This window comes from Monodelphis domestica, chromosome 2, assembly GCF_027887165.1.
Source record: "Monodelphis domestica isolate mMonDom1 chromosome 2, mMonDom1.pri, whole genome shotgun sequence".
In the NCBI taxonomy this organism is placed as follows: domain Eukaryota; kingdom Metazoa; phylum Chordata; class Mammalia; order Didelphimorphia; family Didelphidae; genus Monodelphis; species Monodelphis domestica.
This window is the reverse complement of record NC_077228.1, coordinates 249,357,950-249,382,223: the sequence shown is the minus strand read 5'-3', so window position 1 is coordinate 249,382,223 and position 24,274 is coordinate 249,357,950. Positions and strand designations below refer to the sequence as shown.

The window sequence follows — 24,274 nt, the reverse complement described above, 5'->3', positions numbered from 1 at the left end:
CAGGACCTAATACAGTGTCTGACATATTTGATGATTAAAAAATGTACAAAATTGATTGATAGGTCATTCTTTTTTCCCCCATGTATATTGACATCAACATAGTAACAGAAATAAGATGGGCAACTGTGAATGATAGCTATTCCTGGCAATACAATGACCTGAAACAATGGCAAAGAATTCAAAGGGGAAAAAGGAAATCTGCTTAAAGCAAAATAATTGGTTAATAGAATATAGATAAAACATACTATGTTTCATTTTCCTTTTTTCTTTTATTGCTTGATTTTCTTCCACAAAATGATTAATATTTTACATCATTGCATATGTATACCATATATCAAATTGTTTACCATCTCAAAAAGGTGTTAGGGGAGGGTGGAAAGGAGAGAATTTGGAATTTCCAGTTTTACTTATTGATTTTTAGATACACTTGAAAAATGAATGTTAAAATTTTTTTTACATTTCACTGTGGAAAAATAAATTATTATTAAAATAACTAACCACATATTTAACTAACCCAACAAAAATCATATAATTATCTGGGTATATGTAGAAAATGTTTTTGACAAAATATAACACCTATTCTTAGGGAAAAGTAGAAAGAAATAGAACTTTTCTTGAAATGATGTGCTGTTGTTCAGTCCATTCAGTTGTGGCCAGCTCCTTACTTCATTTGCCATCTTCTTGGCAAAGATACTAGAGCCTTTTCCTTCTCTAGATCATTTTATGAATAAGGAAACTGAGGCAAACAAGTTTAAAATGCTTTCCCAGGGTCACATAGCTACTAACTCTTTGAGGTTGTATTTGAACTCCCTGACTCCCGGAGTATAGTTCTATTACTCTGTAACCTAGCTTCCCCAAAATGATAAGTAGTATTTATCTAAAACCCAAGAGCAAGAATTATCTGTCATGGAGTTAAAATATATCCTCCCTATAAGATCAAGGAGGAAACAAAGATGTCCATTACCACCACTATTATTAAATTTTGCATTAGAAATGCTAGCTAAAGCAAGAAAAGAAGAAAATGAATTTGAAGATATAAGAATAGGCAATATGGAAAAAAATATCTCTCTCTGCAGATAACATGATGGTATACTTAGAGAACTCTAGAGAAGCAACTAAAAAACTAGTTTAAACAGCAACTTTAGCAGAGTTTCAGGGTATAAAATAAACCCATAAATTTCATCAGCATATATTATCAACAATGTCTAGAATGCAGAAATAGAAAGTAAAGTTCCATTTAAAATAACTGCAGACAGACTGGCTAACGTGACAGCAAAGGAAAGTAATGGATGTTGGAGGGGATGTGGCAAAGTCGGGACATTAATTCATTGCTGGTGGAGTTGTGAATTGATCCAACCATTCTGGAGGGCAATTTGGAACTATGCCCAAAGGGCGATAAAAGACTGTCTGCCCTTTGATCCAGCCATAGCACTGCTGGGTTTGTACCCCAGAGAGATAATAAGGAAAAAGACCTGTACAAGAGCTGCTCTCCTTGTGGTGGCGAAAAATTGGAAAATGAGGGGATGCCCTTCAATTGGGGAATGGCTGAACAAATTGTGGTATATGTTGGTGATGGAATACTATTGTGCTAAAAGGAATAATAAAGTGGAGGAATTCCATGGAGACTGGAACAACCTCCAGGAAGTGATGCAGAGTGAAACGAGCAGAACCAGGAAAACATTGTACACAGAGACTGATACACTGTGGTACAATTGAACGTAATGGACTTCTCCATTAGTGTCAATGCAATGTTCCTGAACAATCTGCAGGGACCTAGGAGAAAAAACACCATCCACAAGCAGAGGATAAATTGTGGGAGTAAAAACACCGAGGAAAAGCAATTGCTGGACTACAGGGGTTAAGGGGACATGTCTGAGGAGAGACGTTAAATGAACACTCTAATGCAAAGACCAACAACATGGAAATGGTTTCGAATCAAGGACACACGTGATACCTAGTGGAATTGTGCGTTGGCTATGGGGGGGGGGGAAGAAAACGATCTTCATTTCTAAGGAATAATGTTTGAAAATGAACAAATAAAATAATGTTTAAAAGTAAAAAAAAATAACTGCAGACAAAACTATTGATAATCACATAAAAATGTTCTAAATCCCTCCTGATTAGAGAAATGCAAAACAAAACAACTCTGGGATACCACCTTATATAAAAGCAGCGTGATCAATATGACAGTAAAGGAAAATAATAAATGTTTGAGGGAATGTGGCAAAATTGGAACACTAATGCATTGCTGGTAGAGTTGTAAATTGATCCAATAACTCTGGAAGGCAATTTGGAATTATGTCAAAGGATTTTAAAAGGATGCCTGTCCTTTGATCCACTGCTAGGTTTGTATCCCAAAGAGATAGGAAAAAAATGGAAAAGGTTCTGTTTGTACAAAAATATTTATAGTTATACTTTTTGTGATGGCAAAAATATTAGAAGATGGGGCGTGTCTCTTCATTTGGGAATGGCTGAACAAATTATAGTATACGATAGTGATGGAATACTATTGTGCTATAAGGAATTATGAATTGCTTGATTTCTATAAGAACTGGAAAGTCCTACATGAACTGATGACTTACATAAGAACTGAAAGTCCTACATAAATAGAACCAGGAGAACATTATAGACAGTAATTGTGGGACAATCAAATGTGATTGACTCTAGTACTAAAAGCAATGTAATGTAAAGAACAGCATGGAGGAAATTATAAGAAAGAATGTTATCCACATCTAAATAAAGAACTGTGGGAGTAGAAATCCAGAAGAAAACATATGATTTATCAGTAGTTTATATGTGTATATGATTTGGGGTTTTAAAAGATTACTCTATTATAAAAATGAATAATATGGAAATGGGATTTTGGTGATAATATATGTATAACCAAGTGAAATTGTTTGTCAACTCTGGGCGGGGGGGAGGGGAAGGGAAGATGAGAGACAACAAGAATCATGTAACCATGGAAAAAAATTTAAAAGTTAAGTTAAAAAATATATAGCAGAGAGAGAGAGCGAGAGCGAGAGAGAGAGCAAGATATATATATATATATACATATATATATATATATATATATATATATATATATATATATATATATAGAGAGAGAGAGAGAGAGAGAGAGAGAGAGAGAGAGAGAGAGAGAAAATATTGCAATATAAGATGCAGAGAGGTGAGTGGGAGTAAATGGTGGTTATGTGAGCGATAGAATTAAAAATAAAATAAAATAACTACAGAAAATATAAAATTCTTGGTAGTCTAACTGCCAAGACAAACCCAAGAATGATATGAACATGATTACAAAGCACTTTTCATACAAATAATGACACATCTAAGCAATTGAAGAAATTTTAATTGCTAATGGGTAGGCCAAGCCAGTATAATAAAAATAACAATTCTTCCTAATTGAACTTACTTAATCAGTGCCAATTAAATTACCAAATAACTATTTTATAAAATAAAAAAATAATAACAAAATTCATCTGGAAGGACAAAAGGTCAAGAACATCAAGGGAATCAATGAAAAAATGTGAAGAAAGTTTGCCTAGCAGTACCAGATTTCAAGCTACATTACAAAACAGTAAGCATGAGTAATTTGGTTCTGACTAGGAAAAAGAAGGGAGCATCAGGGGACTAGATTGAGTACACAATACACCATAGTATTTTTTCCTCTTTTCCAGTAATATTTTATTCTATTTCCCCTCAAATACATGTAGAAACAATTTTTAATAGTTGTTTTCTGATATTTTGTGACCCAAATTTGCTTTCTCCTTTACTTCCTCCCCACTCCCTGAGATGACAAAATGGTATGTAGATTATACATGAATACACTGTAGTATTACAGTAGTAATATAGTTGTTGATAAACCCCCCAAATCCAAGCCTTTGGGAGAAGAATGCAACATTTTTACAAAAAATGATCATAAAACTAGAAAGCAGTTTGGAATAAACTAGACATAGAACAACACTTCATACCATATACTATTAAACTATAGAAAATAAGGAAGAAGTTTGCAAAAGGCAGAGGCTTGCTTTTGTAATCCAGGTTTGCTCAGGCATGTAACACAAGGACAATGTTCCAAGGAGTGTCAGGGATTTATATAAAGAGGACCAGAGTAATGGAGGCAGCTCTCTTTGGTTCCTGACTCTCGGGAGCTGATAGAGATCACTTCCTGTCAGGGAGACTAACTGACTTTCTGTGGGAAGCCATTGGACTCTGCCTCTGAGGTTCCTCTCATCATCCATTTGGTCGACAAAGAAAGATTTATTCATTGGATTTCATCTATTCCTGCTACCTGTGTCCCTGGGTTCCAATTTCTTAATTATATCTGAGTTACTGAGAAGAAGCTTAGCTGAGAAGATGATACCTGTCATCAAAGGAAACTGCATCCTCTTGGCTGGAACCCTTGAGGGTGACTTTATCATTCTGTCATTACCCTATCAAAGCAACTTGAACTATATTTCTCTACCAATGCTAATTTGAAGAGGTCATAGTCAGTAAAAGCTAGATAGGGAATTTTTGTGTTAAAAGACAGAGAGGGTAGGGTGTCAGATAGCTTCAAGACCAGAAGAAAAGACTTGTGAGAGTCTATTAGGTGGAGAGAAGAGAATTAGAAAACCTAGAGATAGGGAATCTCCCCTTGGCCCTTCTTCCTTTCCCTGTTTAAGCCCTGTCAAATAAACCCTTTTGTTTATCAAGAAAAATTGTCAGATTGTGTTTTATCTCAGAAGAAGGTATGAGGCCTACCAGTCCAACCTACTAGCCTGACACAGAGACCATCACTTTATCAATTTACTATCTTTATAAATGAAATAACTCACATATTTCAATACTGTTACAGACAAAAGAGTATTTGCCATAAACTATGACTGCGAAAATATGGTTTTAAGACAATCTCTTGATTTTATATTAAAAATAAAGTGGTCACCATGGGAAAAATTCCCAAATATGAAATACCCAAGTTAGCTGGGTTTTTATGGAGATTTTAATTAATACAAATAAAGGAATTAAGAAAAAGAAGAGAGACAGAGTAAAAAGAAATAACAGGAAGGCTAGGGCTTGGGCCTAGGCCAATGGCCTGGGCCTTTCTCCTTAAGAGAGAAAACTAAGTCAGTCTTTAATCACTCACCACAAGATCCTTCCAAGCAAAACTCTAGTCTTCAGAGAGACCCTCCAGTTCAGCTCAGGAACTCCACTTTAGCTTCCAAGGCTGAATTTTTCTTTCAGAGGCCTTCTGGTCTCATTTTAAAGAGAATTTTCTCCTATGTTACCTCCCCTAAGTTTTCTCATCTACCAATCACAATTGATGTTTTCACAGTACTGACCATTCTTAATTCACACCTGAGTAGACTAAACTTTTTAGTAATTCACACCTGAGTAGACTAAAACCTCACACCTCTTGCTAAGCTTGCTTGAACTTTTAGTGATTAATTTGGCCTTCATAGGTACTTAGCACCTTTTTGTTTTAGATCTAAAAATAGACCCAGCTTAGGGGTTTTAACTTTACTTTAAGTATGGGTTAAGTACTTTTCATTGTTCAGTAAGGAGTTCACAGCTTTATCTTCCCCTAAAGTATGCTTAAGTATGGGTGGAGTAATGTTAGAGTTCTCACATTCCTGATCAAGTACCTCCATTGTTTAAAATGGGGAATTGTCTTAACCAAATGTTCTAAGGTAGAGTCTGAGAATTTTTAACATTCACAAGTCTTGAGAAATTTTAAGATTTACAATACCAAGATAAAATAAAAATAGATACATGATTATGACATAAAGGGTGATAACATAAACAAATTAGGATATCATGGAATATTTTAACCTATCAGATCTAAGAGAAGAGTTTATGATTAAACAAGAGATAGAGGAGATCATGAGAAATAAAATGAATAATTTTGATTACTTGAAATTAAAAATGTTTTATACAAACAAAGCCCACATTGGCCAAATTAGAAGAAATGAAGGGAATTGGGAAAGAATTTTCACAGTTTTCCCTCATACCTACTTCATCTCTCAAATATATTGGGAACTGAGTAAAACTTATAAAAACAAGAGGCATTTCCCAATTGATAAAAGTTCATTACATATGAATAGTTAGTTTTCAGAAAAAGAAATTAGAACTATCAACGATCACATGAGAGATGCTCTAAAACAATATTGATTAGAAAAATGCAAATTTAAGCAAGTCTAATGTTGCCTTACACTTCTCAATTGGTTTCACATGATAAAAAAGGAGAATTATAATAAATGCTGTAGGGGATGTAGAAAAATTAGTACACTAATGCATGTTGGTTAAGTTTTGAGCTAGTCCAACCATTTTGAAAAATAATTTGGAACTATGCTCAAAGGGAATAAGTCTGTATTTTAGAAACATTAAAGTAAAGAGAAAGCATAGCAGCTCTTTTTGTGTTGGCAAAGAATTGGAAATTGAGGGGATGCACATCAATTGGGGAATGGTTAAAAAAATTGTGGTATGTGATTATGATGGAATATTCCATGCTATAACAAATGGCTATTTATTGGTTTCAGAAAAACATGGGAAGATACAAAATTGAGTGAGCAGAACCAAGGTAATATAGTTTATAGTAATAACAATATTGTAAGGATGAATAATTGTGAAAGACTTAGTTTTTCTAATGAGTTTAATGATCCAAGACAATTTTAAAGGACTCATGATAATTTTTTCTTTCCATCTCCAGAGAGAAAATTAATGAACTCTTAGTGCAGATGGAGGCCTGCTTTTTTCCTTTCTCTATTTTTCTTGTCTTTTTTTTTCAATACGCTACTATAGTTCTATATTTTGCATGACTTCACATGTATTATTGATATATTTTTTGCCTTCTTGATTGGTGGGAGATAGGTGAAAGGGAAAGAATTTTGAAATCAAAATAAAAAATAAAATAAATATTATTTATTATTTATTGTAAATATATATTATATAAATATAAATTAAAAAATAAACAAAAAATAAATCTTCAAAAATAAAATAATAAGTTATAAATAAAAACAAACAAAAATAATGGATAGAGAATGTAATATGAAAGCAACAAGAATGATGACAGGCCTTGAATGTATGCCAGGTGAGGTCTGATCAAAGGAAATGGTCATGTCTAGTCTGGAGAAAATATAGTGGTAATGAAAGCTGTGTTCAAGTATTTGCTGGTCTAGCACATGGAGGAAAGATTAGGCGTGTTCTTTTTGACTCCAGAAGGCACATAGGATGAAAGTTTCAAAAAGGTACATGTCAGGAAAATTTTCCCTAAGTAAAATGATCTGACTTGAGAGGTGGTAGTTTCTCTAACATTAGAGAACTTCAAGGCTGGCAGACCACTTACTAGTTATCATATGGATTCTTCAGCCTTTCCTAATTTCCATAGCTGTTAATCCTCTACCAGAAACTCTTGGATGTAAAAGACCATTTTTACCTTTTAGTGTTTAAAAAACTACCTTGCACATAGTAGGTATTCAACCAATTGTGGGAGCAGCACAGGGAGATCAGGGGCTTTCATGTCCAGTGCACCCCAGGACGTAAAACATCTGGGTAGATAGGAAGTCAGGGGCTTTCCATTCAGCAAGGCTGTGGAAATAAGCCCAGAATACCCCAGAATGAAAGGTCTCTGGGTAACCATTAATTTAGAAGTAGTAAGACACTTGTGTTCAACCATTCTGAAAAACAATTTGGACACGTGTGTCTTACTACTTCTAAGTTAATGGTTAGCATTAACTCAACCCGTTTTTCACCCAAGTTACCAGATATTCTGCCAGGAAATCACTGGTACAAACACACATTGACATATTGATCCATTACATATAGAAAACTCCTGTCTGAAATCATTGAAGTAACCTATGGTCATTATCCTTATCTTGTGAATCATTACCTATCAGTGTTTCTGTATAAAGATTGCCTAATCCATTTCCCTATGTCATTTACCCTTAAATTGTAGACCAAAACCCAATAAACTTTTACACCACTCTAAGAGACTATCTGCATGATTCTTAGAAGGTATTGAACCTCCTGTAACCCCAAAAATCATCCTTTGTACTTCAATTGGTGACCTATGGATTCATCAACCAATAATTATTGGATTGGATTGAGTTGGACTGGAAGACTTTGAAGTCTACAAGAGTCTCTATGATCTTTGACAGTTTTAGGGAAACTTAACCTGGAGAAGGTTTGGTGCATTTCAATACAAGCATTTCTAAAACAAATCACTTCATGACCAATTTCTTATCCATGCTAATACATGCTAATAAATACATCCATCTAAAGTTTTTGCATTTTTCAGTCAACAAATGACTCCAATTTGAAATAATTAAAATTCAGTGTTCTATATTTTAGGATCTTTTTGTAGTTTCCTTTCTATTTTCTCCATTACTTTAGACTCTTACCCAAATTAAGAATGCATATAGATTGATAGTGGAGAAAATTTATTGAACAGATCTAGCATTGCATAATGCCACCATCCATTTTTATTTTTAATTTTCTTAACAGTTTTAAGTGGAAATACATAAGGGTTTTTGTTGTTGCATAGTTGGCTTTTTGAAAAAAAAATCTTACACATGTTTAATTGGTGATACATAAGGCTGACTTTGCTCTTTTAGCTGAGAAATATATATATATATATATATATATATATATATAATATATCCATATTGTTATATATTATTTCTGTGGGTTTTTTTCTCCATACTGTAACTCTTTCCTGTAAATAACTGAGAGAATATAGTTCAAAAGGTAGCAATGGGCAGTAAGAAATCTGATATTAAAACTAGTATTCTATTTAGCATAAATATGTTGGTGGTAGTTTTTATTTTTTCTGTTGGTACTATTAGATCGTATGCAGTGATTCTAAAGGCTTTTAACAAGTATATCACTCTAAGAGATTTCTTTAACAGGGGTAACCTTTAGAACAGTTCTGTTAAACTCAAATGGAAAAAGGTCACTACATCAAACATAAGGATCCTTGTAGGCTACATATTCACTTAGAAAGCTACATATCAAAATTATCTATGTTTTATTGTATTTTAACTTGCTTTGTAACATTTTATAATTATATTTTAATTTACTTAAGGAAACACTTTAGAGTGTTGTGGGCTACAAGTTTGGTATTTCTGCTCCAGGATGCTATTATAATACAATCTTCATGCTTAGCAGCTCCAACTACTCCTTAAATAAATTGAGTTTAGGAATATTTTAATAAAAAAATAGGACTAAAATAATCTGTCATAATGATCCTCCCATTAAGATTTAATTCATAAGGGAATCTCTATTTCCCCACTTTAATTTTAGGGTTCAGAATTAGAAATAGTACTGTACAAAGGAGAACTTAGATGGAACTCTGAAGAGTTCATCTTTTCCAACTAATGTACCCATTCTATTATAATTATAGCCTTCAGACAAATTTTGCTTCATTGTCCTTGGATCTTGGACCCTGGAAATTGTGATAGACGAAATAAGAGAGGTAACTCGGATTTTAAAAGATTTCCTTAGGCTTCTTGTTAATGACTAAATAATTAACAATTTGCTAAAATCAGATTGGATGAGTTGTGAGAATCCTGCTTTTTATCCTTCCTTGTCCATAAGGAACACCAACAACCATCTTCCCTCTTTCTTCCTGTAGGAACACATGTGAATTCTCCCCTACAAAAATGTTTGAGGCTGGAAGAGAGGGAAGGAAGATCAAGAAGAAAGAGAAAGGACGACCTCTCTCAACTGGAGCAACTTGTAGCTTTATTTGTTTTATTTTTAATTTCATCATATTAAATTTAGCAATTTACATGATGCCTGTTTGAGTTCTTTGAAATTACAGGAAGGAAGGGGGCAGCTGGATATCTCAGTGGATTGAGTGCAAGGCCTAGGTTCAAATCTGGCCTCAGACATTTCCTAGCTGTGTGACCCTGGACAACTCACTTAACCCTAAGCCCTTACTACTCTTCTGCCTTGGAACCAACACATAGTATTGATTCTAAGGTGGAAGGTAAGGGTTTAAAAAAATTATAGGAAGGAGGAACACAGGAAAAACTATTTCCTGGAAAATAGGGTAAGGTAACAAAAAATATTACCTTGAAAATATTAATATTAACTCAGGTCACTTCTTATTTTCATATATTTGTATTTCCAACACTGGACACAATGCCTTAGATGTAGGAGGATCTTAATCAATATTTTCTGATTAGTTATTTTATTTGGAAATGAATTCAGAAAACAGTGGTGAAATAGAAGAAATAATGCTGTTTATGGTAATGGAAAGGGAAAGGCTAGCAGCCACTGAAAGGAAGAACTCAACCTTTTGAGTGCTATTTAGTGGCCATAGGGGATATTGTAATCTTTTACAATATTGACAGATACACCTTTGCAGATCAGGGAGGAGATATTTAAAATAAAATACTTGGTGACTAACTCAGATATATTCACACCTGGAGTCACTCCAAATCAATTTGGTTAGATTCAAATCCATGTGTCAGCCATCTCTATATGTGTAAATAGGTAGAACTGAGAACTAGATCCTGAATTAATTGCAACGCATTAAACCAAGTTACTATTAAAATTGGCATCTCTAAGATTTTTCAGAAAGAACAATTATTCTTGAAATCACATATTCAAAACCTACAATTTAAGTGAAATATAGTTGGGAGTGGTGAATCACAGAATTTCATAGTTAGAAGGACTTTTTAACTTCTTACCCAAAACATAAAACCCTTCTATCAAAGCGTATTTAGGGTTAGAGTTAGCACCTATTATTTTATAGGAACTGGGGACACAAAGATAAAAATTAAATAATCTCTTTCTTCAAGAAGTATTCATTCTATAATAGAACATGTTTAATTCTTTGCAAAAAATGGAAAATTCCTCTTTGAAACCAGATAAGCCCATTCTGCATGAACTGTTCCTGCTGAAATTGGTAAGTAATATTATTTGGGAGATTTTTTTCATCATTAAATAATCATGTTGTAAGTGGCAATTTGATTCTCAGTGACCCCAAAGAGTCAACCTAAGTTCAAGTCAAAATATACAAAGCTCTTGACTCCCACTCTTAGACTCAGAGGTCTGTTCTTTATGTTTTCCTCTTTAATTATAGTAATTTTTTAAAGCAGATAATAAACAATTCTATAGGAGTAAGAAAATCATAGAATCACAATTGCAATTTCAGTACCTGAAAAGTAATATTCCTTGAAAAATCCCTGACAAGCAGTTGCTAAACATATATTTCAAGAATGAAATTATAGGAAGCAAATTATTTCCCAAGTCAGCTCATTTCTATTTTGTACAGATAGCAATGTTTTTCTTATTTGCAACCAAAGCCTACTCTTTTGTGATTTGAATCTGCTGCTTTATAGTTAGGCTCCCTCTGCAAATAGAACAAATCAAAGCTGTCTTCTTCATGACAAAATATTTGAAGATATCTATCACATCTTCTTTTCTTCATCCCTATTTTACTTCCCTAATCTTTCCCCTACTCCTCCCTGCCCCTGCTGGTTCTCTTTTCTAGATTAAATATTCTCATTTCATGAAAGTGGTCTTCTGTGACATGAATGTGAGCATACTCACTATTTACCTAATTTGAACATTGTCTAGCGTATTAATGTCTTTCCTAAAATATGACACCAGATGTAACATACTATTCCAGATGCTATCTTACCAGGTATCTTACCTAATACAATGTTTCTGCTATCTCCCTCCTTCTAGACACTATTTCTAGCAAAGACATAAGAATCTCTAGTTCACTAACTGTGGGGTTAGGACGATCTGGGTTTCTAATTCTGCTTCTGAAGCATATTTTGTGACTGTGGGCAAATCATTTGGGTTCTTAATATGCCTGAACTCTCTATAAGATAGAGGCAAACTGCTGACAAATCAGCACAATGGGAATTTCCTATAAGGATAAAATCATATTTTCCTACCCTTGAAAATGTATTATCAACATATTGTCTTATAGATCTTCTCAAGGACAAATGTCAAGTTACTCTACTCTGGAGTCAACTGCAGTTATTTTATATTATATTATTTATAATACATTATTATCTATCACATTATAATATATATTTATATTACATTATTAGTAATAGAGCAGGGATTTCTAAAAAGTGGCTAGTGACTGGGATTTTATACAATGACACAATTCCCTTTCTTCTTCACCACAACACACTTATAGGCTGAAATTGTATTACTAGCATAATATTTGGTGACTACTGCTATACAATTTTCTTTCTTTTTTCTTTAAACAGCCATCAAAAACGTTCATGTTTGTTAAAGCTTATCAAGTTCATAGTAATAAGAGAGAAAATTAAAAAATAAATAAATAGCTACCAAAACATATACCTTCAGATCATCCAGATTTGTTGGAAGAGGACCCAGCTTGAGAGAAGAAATGCCAGTTTGTCCAGAAAAAGTGGTTTTGACAGGAGATAGAGATGTATTGTTTATGGATACTGATGAATTTGGATTTCTGATCAACTCTTCATTGTGTTCCCTAAAAACAGAAAATGGGATGTTTTAGATAACTGCATGGTTTATTTGACAAAAGTAAGCATTTAAATAAATGTTTGTTGGTTGATCAGTCAGGCTACATATTTTCATTTAGGTTCTTTAGAATTTAGATTCTGGCTTGTCCATAGCCCAAAACAGAGAAGTCCAGAGGCTTGAATATGATGATTACCAGGCAAGTCAACATCTTTCTGAGCAAAGGAATTCCTTCCCTTTTTCAACTTATTCCCTCCCATCTTTTAGAATTTTGTTTCTTTTAAAGGAATCTAGAAGTGAAATTTCTCTTGACTTTCTAATTCTCTCCTTTCTCCTTTTTCTGTTCACTATCATTTCTTTCAGAGACAATAAAATATGATGCTGATACTAGATGATAGTTTTGCCAGCTCATGTATCATAACAATTATGATAATAGAGGTTGGGGAGGGATGCCAAAATTCAGATTGATCTATCAATAACAACTGCTGACTGAATACTTGGAAGTCTCTAGTTCTTGTCCTCAGATGGGTTAAAATTTACTAAGGGGGACATATTCTAGCATTATAGATCAGTGGTTTGGTAGAAGGAACGATCTGTGCAAACCCAGAACTTCCTGGTCCAAGGAATTGTTTTTATGCGGTCTCTTTTTCTCATCATCACTTCTTTCCAGACATATGTCTCTTAATGTCCTTGAAATTCATTGTTTGGTTTCTCTGCCCCATATCAAACACTTGCCTTAAGCAATTTACATTCTAGTTGGGAAGACAAAGCTAACACAATAGAAACAGTATGCAACCAAATACGGAAAACTGAAAGGTAATCAGAGGCTATGTGCAATAGAATATAAGTGAAAATAACATAGGAAAGAGTGATTGTAATACATTCATAATCTCCTCACTACCTTCAACTATGGCTCCTAAATTGACTCACTTTAGCTGTGCTTGGTGATGCCCTGGGTAGCTGAATCTTTGTTGCTGTTGCTGTTGGCTGAGAATTTGTAGTTGTAAAAAAAGCTGTTGTTGCTGCAGAAGCCTAGCATAAGCAGAGTCCATAGGTGGAGGAGACTTTTCTGCCTTTTGGTCAGGTGGAATGTACTGGTGGTATTTTAGCTTCTTCACTTTTGGTTTGGAGTCCTTTGGCTTTTTGTGGCGGTTCTTGCTGTCAAAAAAGGACTTAGACTGCAAGGGATATTGAAAAATGGAATAAGAATTAGCAGGTAGAGAAGAGGATGAGGTAATACCGTGGAAAATGAGATGGGGAGATTGAATTATAGAAACATATTGCAGAAAAATAAAATGGACACATAACTTGAGACGTATACCTTTCCAATGTGAATGAATACTATTAAATTAAGCAATCTTTTTCATTATCCAACCCCCCACCCCCATACACTTCATGATGTGGGAAATGGATTGATAACTCTGGCCTCAAGAGCTTAGCATGTCAGTTAGACTCTTCCTTTACCCAAGGCAAAAGATGAGAGGCAGGAAGATAACCTTTTAATGACTTGAATGTACATTTATGTACACATTTTATCCAGGACATTCTATTTAACAATAGACATTTAAAAATATTTTAAGTTTCATAATTTACCAACATTATCTAATTTGATCCTAAAAATCATTACTGATAAAAAAAATGAGATTCAGAGATATTAAATGTCTTACCCATACTCATATACCTATTGTAAAAAAGCAAGATTTTAAATCTGTTTCCTTGTAAGTGCATTATAGTGGAAGAAACACTGTTTCTAAAGTTAGATGACCTGGGTTCAAATATTGTCACCTGTAGAAGTTTAGTCAAGTCACTTAAAATCTTGAGCCTTATTTTAAAAAGCACAAGGTCAGACCAGATGACATCTGAAATTCATTTCAGATCTATATTCATGAATCTAGATTTTTCCCCTTTATGGGAAACTTACATTGGAATATGAGTACAGCTTAATGACTAGGGCAAACAGGATAGTGGTAGCCTTAATAGAGCAAAAAGAGAATTAGATAGCAAATTTGTTTATGTTTCCTTAGATAGATAGTAATCCGGGGAGGAAGTAGATATGAAAATTTTAGTTTCCTTGGTTAGGTAGTATAATAATAATATTAATTCATATTTATATGTTAATTTTAAGATTTGCAAAGTAATTTTATTCACAAAAACATAAAGTCAATAATAACAGCATTGTCCTCATTTTACAGAAAAGGAAATAGAATTTTAAGTATACAGTGGTTATATGTTTTTTCCTTAGTTGTAGGCTACTAAATGGCAGACCTGAGATTTAAACAAGGCTCCTTAGAAGAATCCTTTCCACTATCCTATGCTGCTCTAATGAAAGTGATAATCCCAGTAGTCAAAAAGTACTTATTAAGTGTGCACCATGCTAAATATTGGGAATACATCTTTAAGTAGAATGATGATCCTTGCCTTCAAGAAGCTTAAATTTTGATAGAGAAAGCCAAAGAAGTAAACATGTTGAGGGCTAGCTTAAAAAAAAAAGGAGAGGAGAAACAGGAAAGAGAAAAAAAGAAAAGAAAAAAGAGAGGAGGGAGGAAGGAGGAGAGGAGAAAGAGAAAGGAAGGTTAACAAAGGTACCCATTAATAAATAATAGTAATATCTAACTTTATATAGAGCTCATTATGTGCCAGGAATGGGGCTAAATGCTTTACAAGTATTATCTCATTTGATCTTCACAACAATCTTGGGAGGTAGGTGCTGTTATTATCTCTACATTGCAAATGAAGAAACTGAGATGGACAGAGGTGAGATGACTTACCCAGGATCACAGAAGTATATCTATCAAAGATTAGACTTGACAGTGGACCTGAAGCCAGAAAAACACGAGTTCAAATCCAGCCCTGAATACGTACTAGCTGGGCGACCCTGGGGAAGTCACTTCATCGCTTTATGCCTCAATTTCCTCATCTGCAAGATGAGTTGGAGGAGGAAATGGCAAGCCACTCTTTTCACTAAGAAAACCCTAAATGGGCTCATGAGGAGGAGGATACAATTGAAAAATGACTAAGCAATAAAACAACTTTCAAATTTCAGGCCCTGTGTTCTATCCACTGCACTACCTAGTATAGTTGAGAAAGTTAAAAAGTGAGATAGTTGAATAGAGTAACAAGACATGGCTGGATTGGGCACATTTCAAAAGTGGAGGTTCTGTGAGGAGTCATACAATAGGAGAGATTGCAAATAGCAAAGAATATTTTTAAACATGAATTACTAGTTTGGAAAAAGTATGCTTCCAGAATCAACAGGTTTCAAGGGCTTGTAAAAAACATCTAGAATATAGCGAGGAGAAGAATTCATTGATGTTAGCCCATTAGGGAATAACTTGCCATCTTTTTTGCCCATATTTGTCCCAGTAGGAGAGTTTCAAGGAATGAACATTTAGAAAAACTAGCTGCCATGATACTGCTCTCAATTATGTCCTATTCTTCTCCAATTTTGTCCCCAAATGATAAATATACAGAGTTGGGAATTAGATTTATTGCCCCACTGAATGAAGAAACAAATGAACATTTAAATGAATAGAAAGAGGTAATTTGCTCCATATTCCTTTGAGAGGAGAGGCAAACATGTTATGGTAGAGAGGATATGACTCTAGAGCCAGGAAAAATTAATTCTTGTTTTGCTTCTGGGTTATATTGTCTGTGTGTCTATGGAAAAATAATTTTTTTCAGTGCTCTAGAACACTCTAAGACTAAAACAAAATTATAGATCTAGTCTAAACTCTATCCTCAAACAAATGAGTCCTCACTATTCAAATGGTTACAGCATTTCTATGCTATGAAGTGTGAGAAAGGAATTTCCCTCCTTTTATTTTGATATAATCATTTACCATTGAGAAGTGGAGGAATAGACAGGCCCTCAGAGAAAGGAAGTTGAAACCAACAAGATGGTAAACTGATTCCACAAGCACTGCCCCACTGGGCCAAGCAAATTAAGGAGTTATGACTGATTCCTGAACTGTGACATGGGAGAGCTACTGGATGGAGAAAACTGCTTATAAAGGTGAGACAAGGGTCTGAAGACACACCCTCATGCTCTTCTGTCGGGACATTGGACCTGAAGGAGCCTTTGTAGGTGGTGAGCTTCAATCCATCAGAATGGCAATTAGACTATTTAGCTAGGCAACTCTCTAACTCTTTCCTACATTTCCCTCTCTTTACTATCACTACTTTGATGTAATTAAGGCATTAAAGCTACTGACAGCCTCATAATTTAATTTTAATTATTGTAGTAGATAGCTACATAGATAAAACAATGGGTAACCGTTTTATTTTTGAGCATAGGACACTATTTTTATTAAAACTTTCTACTGTAAAGGGTGAAATTATGGCACATTACTTCTCTCTAGCCATTTTGGAAAGCAATTTTGTGCTTTCCTTTCTGACCCAGAAATATTATTGTACTATACTCCAAAGAGATTTTAAAAATTGGGAATGGATTAATAAGCACAAATGTATTTCTAGTAGTTTTTGTGATGACAAAAAGTTGGAAACTAAGGGATGTCCCCATCAGTTGGGGAATGGTTGAACATAAGTGAAAGCAATAGAATGTTATTATACAGGTTTTTAGGAACTAATTCAGAGTGAAATGAATAGAATTAAGAAAGCAAATTTTATAATAACAACATTGTAAGGACAAACAACTCTGATAGACTTAAGAGATCTGATCAACTCTGACTTAATAATCTTAGCTCTTCACTTTAGGTTCTGTCCAGATCGATCTCGCTATCCTTTCTGGTATCATTATTCCAATTATAAAGTTCTCTCTACTGCATTCTCTTTATCTGAATCCTAGTTATCCTTTAATACCCAACTTAAACTCCACCAACTCTAGTATCTATAATGCAATTACATGTGTAACAAGATCTGTTCAGGATTGGGAGGAAAATATGTATAGCAAGGTGACACTACTGAAAGGAAAAACCATATCAGTGAAATCACAGATCAAAATGAACATTTTAGAGCTCCTAGGATATACTTTAAAAATGGTCTTTGTTAACATAAAAATATATTGTAATAAAAACTTCTATGAGTTTTAAGTTAAATCAATCTGTATCTTATTCTTGACAGTAGCAGCTACATAGTAATTCCTATATGTGCAAGATACTTTTTTAATTCTAAAGAAAGTATCTTTATTTTATTGAATCATACTGGGTATTTTTTAGAGCTAAATAAAGTGCAAACAACAAAAAAAGGGAATGTTAACTGGAGAGACTCAAAAGCAAAATGATAGGTAGATTCTATGTGCCCCAAAGCCCTAAAAGCCAATTCTGAACCAAAAGAAGAAATAGCCAACCCAATGTGTAGGCAGCCCAGTGTCTAGGCAGCTATTGTCCAACCACAGAAGAGCTATAGGAGATAGGGCCAAGACAGCACTTGGTATACAAATTTTCTGGAGTTTTGTAGGAAGTATGCTATTAGCATAATCAATAATATTTTGTTAGGGCCTGTCAAGTAATGAATCCAACTCTGAATTCAAGATTTTATAAGGTGAAAGAGACAGAGAAGGAGCCAAGACCAACACTTGTTATCAGGAAACAGAGGCCAGATCCAGGAATGCATATAAAATATGGGAACTAGTCTTAACAACTTGATTAACAAAGCAAGACCTATCCATGCCATTAAAGACTATGAAAGGAAAAAGAATGTGTCCAAACATAAAGCCCTCAATACAGAAACCGAGGATGGAGATACCAAAATAAAAGGGAACATAATGAAGAACTACCTTGGACTTAGAGAAGGCCAAGAGGCAAACTGTAATAAAAAAGATGATCTGTGAGGAACTATTTCTTCTTGTAATAACTGGATATACTCTGGATGATTAGAGAGCTGCCAAAGGGAAACTTCAGGAATGCCTATTTGTTATAGAGATAGAAGTACTTCTGAGAGATAGATGGAGAGATATAGAGAGATGCTGAAATGCTGCTAGAGGGGTTGCCCTGGGCTGCCTATTGATCACTAATAGCTAATAAATCAAACTATTTCCTACCCTTCACCGTTCACCTCCTAGTCATCCACCTGAAGCCCTCCTGCCACCCTCTCCCCTCCCCCGGTTTTAGTCACCTTTCTATATAACTCAAAGGTGAACTATGAGATTTAGAGATGATACTCTTGTTCTTTTTCACAGGTAAGGAGGTTTACTAGGAAAGATAGGACAGGATTGAAATTGAAGGTGAGTGGTATGGGGGTGTCCCTAGTCTATAAAGAGAATTAGGAGGGCTTGGGAAATGTCAGTCCAGCCACAGCTGTGACTCAGGGACAATCAGAGAGTTTGGAGGATAAGTATCTTTCTTCCTTTGTTCTTTCTTTAGCCAGATAATCTCTACTTGAGTAATTTAAGTCCACACTCTGTTAAAAGCCACAAAGGCCTTTCTCTCTGCCTAAGTCAGAAAAAAGCCAGTCTCCTTTGGTCAGGAATCCCAGAGAAGAGGTTCCTCCCTTCGTCAGTAACCCCAGAGAGAGAGAGAATCAGTTCCACCCCATCTCTAGCTCCAATTGCCTCTCCCTGGGAACATTCCTTTTGGAATCTTCACCTTGATTTACAGATCAGATCCTTCACCTTGGTCTGCATGCCTGGCTTGTCCTTCAAATCGTCTCTTTCTTCATGCCTCTTCTGCAATTCCCCCTTTTATTCTATAAAAAAATGCACCTTGCATTTTTAAAAAATTTTAAACATTATTTAATTTGGTCATTTCCAAACATTATTCACTGGAAACAAAGATAATTTTCTTTTCCTCCCCACCCCGCCTCCCACCACCGTTCCCTCTCCCATAGGCCACGCACGATTCCACTGGTTATCACATGTGTTCTTGACTCAAACCCATTTCCCACCCCTGTAGTCAAGCAGTTGCTTTTCATTGGTGTTTTTACTCCCACAGTTTATCCTCTGATTATGGATAGTATTTTTTTAGATCCCTGCAGATTGTTCAGGGACATTGCATTTACACTAATGGAGAAGTCCATTACCTTCGATAGTACCACAGTGTATCAGTCTCTGTGTACAATGTTTTCCTGGTTCTGCTCCTTTCGCTCTGCATCACTTCCTGGAGGTTGTTCCAATCTCCGTGAAATTCCTCCCCTTTATTATTCCATTTAGCACAATAGTATTCCATCACCAACATATACCACAGTTTGTTCAGCCATTCCCCAATTGATGGGCATCCCCTCGTTTTCCAATTTTTGGCCACCACAAAGAGTACAGCAATGAATATTCTTGTACAAGTCTTTTTCCTTATTATCTCTTTGGGGTACAAACCCAGCAGTGCTATAGCTGGATCAAAGGGCAGACAGTCTTTTATCACCCTTTGGGAATAGTTCCAAATTGCCCTCCAGAATGGTTGGGTTAATTCACAACTCCACCAGCAATGCATTAGTGTCCCTACTTTGCCACATCCCCTCCAGCATTCATTACTTTCCATTGCTGTCATGTCAGCCAATCTGCTAGGTGTGAGGTGATACCTCAGAGTTGTTTTGATTTGCATCTCTCTAATTATAAGAGATGTAGAGCACTTTTTCATGTGCTTATTAATAGTTTTGATTTCATTATCTGAAAACTGCCTATCCATGTCCCTTGCCCATTTATTAATTGGAGAATGGCTTGATTTTTTGTACAATTGATTTAGTTCTTTGTAAATTTGAGTAATTAAACCTTTGTCAGAGGTTTTTATGAAGATTGTTTCCCAATTTGTTGCTACCCTTCCGATTTTGGTTACATTGGTTTTGTTTGTACAAAAACTTTTTAATTTGATGTATTCCAGATTATTTATTTTGCATTTTATAACTCTTTCTAATTCTTGCTTGGTTTTGAAGTCTTTCCCTTCCCAAAGGTCTGACATGTATGCTATTCTGTGTTCGCCTAATTTTCTTATACTTTCCATCTTTATGTTCAAGTCATTCACCCATTTTGAATTTATCTTGGTGTAGGGTGTGAGGTGTTGACCTAAACCTAATCTTTCCCACACTGTCCTCCAATTTTCCCAGCAGTTTTTATCGAATACTGGATTTTTGTCCCCAAAGCTGGGATCTTTGGGTTTCTCATATACTGTCTTGCTGAGGTGGCTTGCCCCCAGTCTATTCCACTGATCCTCCTTTCTGTCTCTTAGTCAGTACCAAATTGTTTTGATGACCCCTGCTTTTTAATATAGTCTGAGATCTGGGACTGCAAGGCACCTTTCTTTTGTATTTTTTTTCATTATTTCCCTGGATATCCTTGATCTCTTGTTCTTCCAAATGAACTTTGTTGTGTTTTTTTCTAACTCAGTAAAAATTTTTTTGGAAGTTCCATGGGTATGGCACTAAATAGATAGATGAGTTTGGGTAGGATGGTCATTTTTATTATATTGGCTCATCCTACCCATGAGCAGTTAATGTTCTTCCAATTGTTCAAGTCTATTTTTAGTTGTGTGGAAAGTGTTTTGTAGTTGTGTTCATATACTTCCTGTGTTTGTCTCGGGAGATAGATTCCTAAGTATTTTATTTTGTCTAAGGTAATTTTCAATGGGATTTCTCTTTCTAGTTCTTGCTGCTGAGCTGTGTTGGAATTATATAGAAACGCTGATGACTTATGTGGGTTTATTTTGTATCCTGCAACTTTGCTAAAGTTGTTGATTATTTCAATTAGATTTTTGGTTGAATCTCTAGGATTCTTTAAGTAGACCATCATGTCATCTGCAAAGAGCAATAATTTGGTCTCCTCCTTGCCTATTTTGATGCCTTCAATTTCCTTTTCTTCTCTAATTGCTACTGCTAGTGTTTCTAGTACAATGTCAAATAGTAGAGGTGATAATGGGCATCCTTGTTTCACTCCTGATCTTATTGGGAATGGATTTATTTTATCCCCATTGCAGATGATATTAGTTGATGGTTTAAGATATATACTGTTTATTATTTTTAGGAACGACCCTTCTATTCCTATGCTTTCTAGTGTTTTTATTAGGAATGGGTGTTGTATTTTATCAAATGCTTTTTCTGCATCTATTGAGATAATCATGTGGTTCTTGTTGGTTTGCTTGTTGATGTGGTCAATTATGTGGATGGTTTTCCTAATATTGAACCAGCCCTGCATCCCTGGTATAAATCCTACTTGATCATGGTGGATGACCCTACTGATCACTTGCTGGAGTCTTTTTGCTAGTATCCTATTTAAGATTTTTGCATCTATATTCATTAGGGAGATTGGTCTATAATTTTCTTTCTCTGTTTTTGGCGTGCCTGGCTTTGGAATTAGTACTATGTTTGTGTCATAAAAGGAGTTTGGTAGAACTCCCTCTTTGCTTATTATGTCAAATAGTTTGTATAGTATTGGGGTTAGCTGTTCTTTGAATGTTTGATAGAATTCACTGGTGAATCCATCAGGCCCTGGGGATTTTTTCTTAGGAAGTTCTTTGATGGCCTGTTGGATTTCTGTTTCTGATATGGGATTATTTAAGAAATCTATTTCTTCTTCTGTTAGTCTAGGCAATTTATACTTTTGTAGATATTCATCCATATCACCTAGGTTGGTATATTTATTGCCATATAGTTGGGCAAAGTAGTTTTTAATGATTGCCTTAATTTCCTCTTCATTGGAGGTAATATCCCCCTTTTCATCCTTGATGCTGTTAATTTGCCTTTCTTCTTTCCTTTTTTAAATTAGATTGACCAGTACTTTGTCTATTTTGTCTGTTTTTTCAAAGTACCAGCTTCTAGTCTTGTTTATTAGCTCAATATTTCTGTCGCTTTCAATTTTATTAATTTCTCCCTTAATTTTTAGGATCTCTACTTTGGTTTTCTTCTGGGGGTTTTTAATTTGTTTGTTCTCAAGTTTTTTGATTTGCATTTCCAATTCCTTGATCTCTGTCCTCCCTAATTTGTTAATATATGCACTCAGGGATATGAATTCATCTCTAAGTACTGCCTTGGCTCCATCCCATAAAGGTTTGAAAGGATGTCTCTCTGTTGTCATTTTCTTCAACGAAGTTATTAATCGTTTCTATGATTTCTTCTCTAACTATCCAATTTTGGAGTATCATATTATTTAATTTCCAATTAATTTTTGATTTGGCTCTCCATGTACCCTTACCGATCAATATTTTTATTGCCTTGTGATCTGAAAAGGCTGCATTTATTATTTCTGCTTTTCTGCATTTGGGTGCCATGTTTCTGTGACCTAGTGTATGATCTATTTTTGTGAATGTGCCATGTGGTACTGAAAAGAAGGTGTATTCCTTTTTGTCCCTATTTATTTTTCTCCATATGTCTATTAACTCTAATTTTTCTAAGATTTCATTCACCTCTTTTACCTCTTTCTTGTTTATTTTTTGGTTTGATTTATCTAAATTTGATAGTGGTTGGTTCAAGTCTCCCACTAATATGGTTTTACTGTCTATTTCCTCCTTCAATTCTCCTAGTTTCTCTATTAAAAATTTGGATGCTATACCATTTAGTGCATACATGTTGATTAGTGATATTTCCTCATTGTCTATACTCCCTTTTCACAGAATATATTTACCTTCCCTATCCCTTTTGATCAGGTCTATTTTTGCTTTGGCTTTGTCAGATATCATGATTGTCACTCCTGCCTTCTTTCTATCAGTTGAGGCCCTAAAGGTCTTACTCCAACCTTTAATTCTAACCTTGTGAGTGTCAACCCACCTCATATGTGTTTCTCGAAGACAATAAATGGTAGAGTTTTGGGTTCTAATCCAGTCTACTATTTGTCTACGTTTTATGGGTGAGTTCATCCCATTCACGTTCAAAGTTATGATTGTCATTTGTGGATTTGCTGGCATTTTGATATCTTCCCCTAGTTTTGACCTTTTTTCTTTAGCTATCTCCTTTTGAACCAGTGATTTACTTTAGGTCAGTCCCCCTAGTCCCCTCCCTTAAGATGCTTCCCTTTCTAGCCCCTCCATTTTTATGCTCCCTTCCCCTCCTCCCTCTCCTTCCCCCCCTTTTTATATTCCTCCTCCTTCCCCCTCCTTAATTTTCCTTTCTTTCTTGCCCTAATGGATAAGATAGAATTCAGGATCCCACTGGATCTAGATGTTCTTCCCTCTCAGATTTAATTTCACTGAGAGTAAGGTTTAAGTAATTCCACTTCACGCTCTCTTCCTCTCCTTCTCATATGAGAGTTCTTCCCCTCCCCTTCCCATGTGTATCTTTATATGGGAAAGATTATTCTATTAAATCCCCCCCCCATTTCTTGAAGTAAAACTTAGTGTTATCGATGGTTCCCCCCTCCCTTTTCCTTTCTTTGCCCCCACTTTCCCCAAATCTTCTTAATGCCCCAATCTTTCCCTATGCATGTTTCTTCTAACTACTCTTTTGATGCATAAAATTTTTGAGAGTTACACAAAACATTTTCCCCACATATTAGTATATATAATTTAATGTAAATGTAGTCCTTATAGAAGAGAGTTTGACTTAAAGAAATAGATAAGATTTATCTCCTTTTCCCTTTCTTTCATATTTACCTTTTCATGTTTCTCTTGCTTTCTGTGCTTGGATATCAAATTTTCCACTAAGTTCTGGTCTTTTCTTAGCAAATGCTTGGAAATCTTCTATTTTGTTGAATGCCCATACTTTCCCCTAGAAGTATATAGTCAGTTTTGCTGGGTAGTTGATTCTTGGTTGAAGACCCAGATCTCTTGCCTTTCTAAATATCTTGTTCCATGCTTTGTGGTCTCTTAGTGTGTTAGCCGCTAAGTCATGTGTGATCCTTATGGGAGCCCCCTTATATCTGAAGCTCCTCTTCTTGGCTTCTTGTAGGATTTTCTCCTTTTCTTGGAAGCTCTTGAATTTGGAAATTGCATTCCTAGGGGTTGTCTTTTGGGGA

At 35.0% G+C, this 24,274-nt stretch overlaps 1 protein-coding gene across 1 annotated transcript in view; it reads right to left on the bottom strand.

Moving 5' to 3' along the window:
* The window catches only part of MYOCD (myocardin), a 132,096-nt gene that overhangs the window by 27,092 nt on the left and 80,730 nt on the right, over positions 1-24,274 (bottom strand). Inside the window, 2 exon segments of the mRNA XM_056817458.1 lie at positions 12,310-12,460; positions 13,381-13,628. Of these exon segments, the coding sequence (XP_056673436.1) occupies positions 12,310-12,460; positions 13,381-13,628 (399 nt within the window).